The sequence below is a fragment of the Ipomoea nil genome, unplaced genomic scaffold, assembly GCF_001879475.1.
Source record: "Ipomoea nil cultivar Tokyo-kokei standard unplaced genomic scaffold, Asagao_1.1 scaffold2779, whole genome shotgun sequence".
Lineage (NCBI taxonomy): Eukaryota > Viridiplantae > Streptophyta > Magnoliopsida > Solanales > Convolvulaceae > Ipomoea > Ipomoea nil.
In genome coordinates this window covers 1606570-1610351 of record NW_017619207.1, presented here as the reverse complement: position 1 = coordinate 1610351, position 3782 = coordinate 1606570, and the positions used below count along the sequence as shown (strand labels likewise).

The following is a 3782-nucleotide window of genomic DNA, read 5'->3' as shown; positions in this document are numbered from 1 at the left end:
AGATAGGTCTCGGGGTATACTGGGTTTATCTTAAGAAACCTATATAAACAAAGTTTTAGAGAGATTTCATATGCAAAATTGTTCACCAAACGCTGCTCCCATATCTAAGGGGGATAAATTCAGTTTGGACCAATGTCCGAAAAATGATTTGGAGAAAGAATCCATGGAAAACATCCCTTGTTGGATGTCTTGGATATATTCAAGTCTGTACAAGGCCGAACCTTGCTCTTGCGGTTGGAATGCTTGGGCGTTACCAACAGAATCCGGGGTTAGACTATTGGAGAGCTGTAAAGAGGGTTCTATGGTATCTAAGATAAACCAAAGGTTACAAGCTTGGGTTTAGGCAGACGGACAATTTAGATGTTGTCGGTTATTCAGACGCGGACTTCGCTGGCCGTGTTGATTCTCGAAATCAACTTCAGGGTGCGTCTTTATTATGGCCAGTGGGGCTATCTCATGGTACTTCTACCATGGAAGCCGAGTTCGTTTCCAGTTTCGAGGCAACTCCACAGGGTGTTTGGCTAAAGAATTTTATCTCTGGGCTTAGAATTATGGATTCTATATCTAAGCCATTGAATGTCTACTCTGACAACTCAGCTACAGTCTTCCTAGCTAAGACCACAAAAGTGGGTGTCGAATTAAGCACATCGACATCAAGTTCTTAGCAATTAGGGAGTGTGTCAAAAATAAAGTTATATTCTTTGAACACATTAATACTGAGTTGGTGTTAGCAGATCCCTTGATTAAATGCATGCCTTCAATTTAATTCAAGGATCTGGTTCAGAAAATGAGACTTTCATCCACTTTGTGATTTGTATATACATTCAGTTTCAATAAAATTCTTTGGCATTCAGACATTTTCTCAATTAAGCGTGTACACCTTCATTTACTTTATATTGATGAGAAAATGTACTTCAGGGACTTGGAATAAACATAGGGTTTATTTCGTTGGGTTTTGTTTCCTAATTAAGTGCCCAATGGCAGGTTGCATTTGCTCATAATGGATACTACTCACGCTAATGAGAACATATCATTATGGTTGATGTTTTTCTGTTATTGAGTGGTGGTGCTTGCACAAAGTGGGAGAATGTAACATTTATCCGTTACTATTATTATAACATTAGGATAAGTTATGATAATATTCAGTATTTGATATGTGGTGCAACACTAATAACCTAATAGCTAGACTACCATTATGATTAGGAGTCTAGTTAGGGTTTAGGAGACCTAAAGACAATCAACCACAATGATGGCCAGTGGTTATATAAGGTCACTAGTCCTCTCACTGCTCACATTACATACCTCATACACCATCTAGAGATAGCTGAGTAAAGTGAGAGACAAAATACTCGTTATCTCTGTAGCAGTCCGGATCACTCAACCGTATCAAGAACTATGGCTGGAGGTTAGTCGATCCTATTATCACATATTATAATGATGCATGTGATATTTCAGTCTAACACTTTCATCTTCTTGGCTAGAATCAAGAGATGTGATTGTGAGCTCGTATGCTTATCGGCTTCTCCATAATAAGCCTTCACTGGATTCCTGCCTGATTACCCAGAAGTTAACAGATCAAAGTCCATAGTTTCTTTAACAAAAAGGCTTTGTTTTGTCTCTGAAAGAAAAATCTAGGATGGGTTTATGTTGTGGTTTCATCTTTTTCATAGGATAATCAGATCCCAGAACTGGAGATTCTACATGACTGCCTGAATCTTCTCGCATTGAGCCACTGTGATCAGCCATAACTCCTGAAGTTTTCTGTTGAATTTTTTGCATGCCCTCAATGCATCAAGCCTGGGATTAGCCCCGAATCCTTGTGTGGGAAGGACAACTTTCATTTAATGTGTTTGAGGCGGTTCGCTATGGGCATTGCCTTGTGATTTCTGCTTTGTTAAACCAGGTGGCTGTGAAAAGATAATCTGAACATGAGTGCAGAAAGGGAGAAAGGGAAAAAGACGAATGTGTTGAAGAGAGGAAGCTAAGGTTGAAGGTGAAGAAGTTACCTCATCGTTTAATCCGTTCATAGATTCTGGATCTGCTTTTGGTAACCCAATCAATGCTACAATCCTTCAAGGGAACTCCCAGCAAGGACAAACTGGGGGATTTTTCATGGAGGACCGAATGGGAACTTGGATTTGCTAGTACAATGCATGCTTATATATTGTGTTCTTGGAGTTGACTGAATAAGCTAGGCTGCACCATGCAACCATTAAACCTCAATCTTTTGCAGCATATATAGGGGAGGTAATTCTCCTCAGATCAAGAGCTAGTATAGAACTATATATGGATGCCAAACTGTACATATTAAGCTACATACGTACATATCAAGGCCTGGCCCAAATTAAATTAAAGATGCATGCAACATAATGCATGATGCTAGTTAATTTGATCTTATATATTACTGCACATATAATCAAATTAAACTAAACATTGTTTGCAATTTGAATCGTCCCATCCTTTCTGGGCTCACCACCCACCACCTTCCATTTTCTAGATCTGAATTGGTTTGAAATTTTAGAATTTTGCACAGAAAAGATAGTAAACAAAGTTGAAGATCGACTTCCAGCAATGTGATGAGCCAGTAAAAGTCCTCCAACTTGCCTTTGTTCGAATTGTTATTCGGAAGCCAGTTTGATCCACCGGGGCCCGTGCTGAACTTGTGGACCAGAGAGACAAAGAGAGTGCTCATGTAATTCCCGGCGGAGATGGCGGTCCAGAATAGCGCCGACGCCGTGCGCCTCATGCTCTCCGGTGCCTGATCGTAGAAGAACTCCAGGTGGCCGATTGACATGAAGGCCTCTGCCATCCCGTGTAGGCAGTACTGCGGCACCAACCAGAAAACCGGAATGGGAATCATTGTGTCTGCTTTGTCGCTTATTCCATGGGCAGCGGCGTTCTTCCGTTTTATTTCCACGAAGCCGACCACAAGAGTTGCGAGGATGGAGATGAAGAAGTCGATGCCCATGCGGCTGAGAAAGGAGATGTCACGCTCGAGTCCAGTGACTTTTCTGGCCAAGGGGACGAAGATGACGATGATGGTGCATGAAAAGACACAAATACCCCCTCTCAAACGGCGCATCTAACGGGAAGAGTGACGGAGGACCAAAATTGTCCTCGTTATAATAAGAGTGTCCACAAATTGTCTGATTTTTTTAATTAAGGACCAAAATTGTCCGTGCCACTATAAGCCTAGGATAAAAAATGTCTTTTACTATATTTTACTATAGCAATATAATTTATATATTATCACATATTTTCCCGTGCATCGCACGTGATAAAACTATTTCACTTAAAACTATTACTCTCTTAGATAAGGATGCAAACTAGTAAAAAAAAAAAATACTATTTCAAAGATAATAACCATCATCATTTCATCGCTGCTAAAAGATAGAGACAACGTTATCACCTTCCTAGACTAATGTTCTCGAAAGTCAACACATAAATTTTTGTGCAACATTCACTAAATTTGATTTAGAATATTATCCTTTTATGTTTAGATATTTTTTTACATGATAATCTAATACTATACACAAAAAAGTACTATTTGACTCAAGAATAACATTCTCATAATTTAAAATGAAAAAATGTCACTTTTAATTTGTTCTCTGAGTTCTACTCTTGGCATAAATTCAATTCCTTACAATAATTTAAATGGTATATTTGTATGAGTTTTTCATGAAGTTGTGTTTTTAGTCTCTTACAATAGATTATGTATGTTCCTAACATGACATTTTGAAACCCTTCTTTTGCTAGGTTAATTTAGTCATTAGACCATGTTA

At 38.9% G+C, this 3782-nt stretch overlaps 1 protein-coding gene across 1 annotated transcript; it reads right to left on the bottom strand.

The window, feature by feature from the left end:
- Positions 1-1451: 1451 nt before the first annotated feature.
- LOC109157280 (protein NRT1/ PTR FAMILY 3.1-like) lies at positions 1452-3082 on the bottom strand. Its single transcript, XM_019305180.1, has 2 exons — positions 2605-3082; positions 1452-1552 (listed from the first exon to the last, which is right to left on the bottom strand). The coding sequence occupies exons 1-2, from the start codon at positions 3080-3082 to the stop codon at positions 1452-1454; spliced, it is 579 nt and encodes a 192-aa protein (XP_019160725.1).
- Positions 3083-3782: the final 700 nt, after the last annotated feature.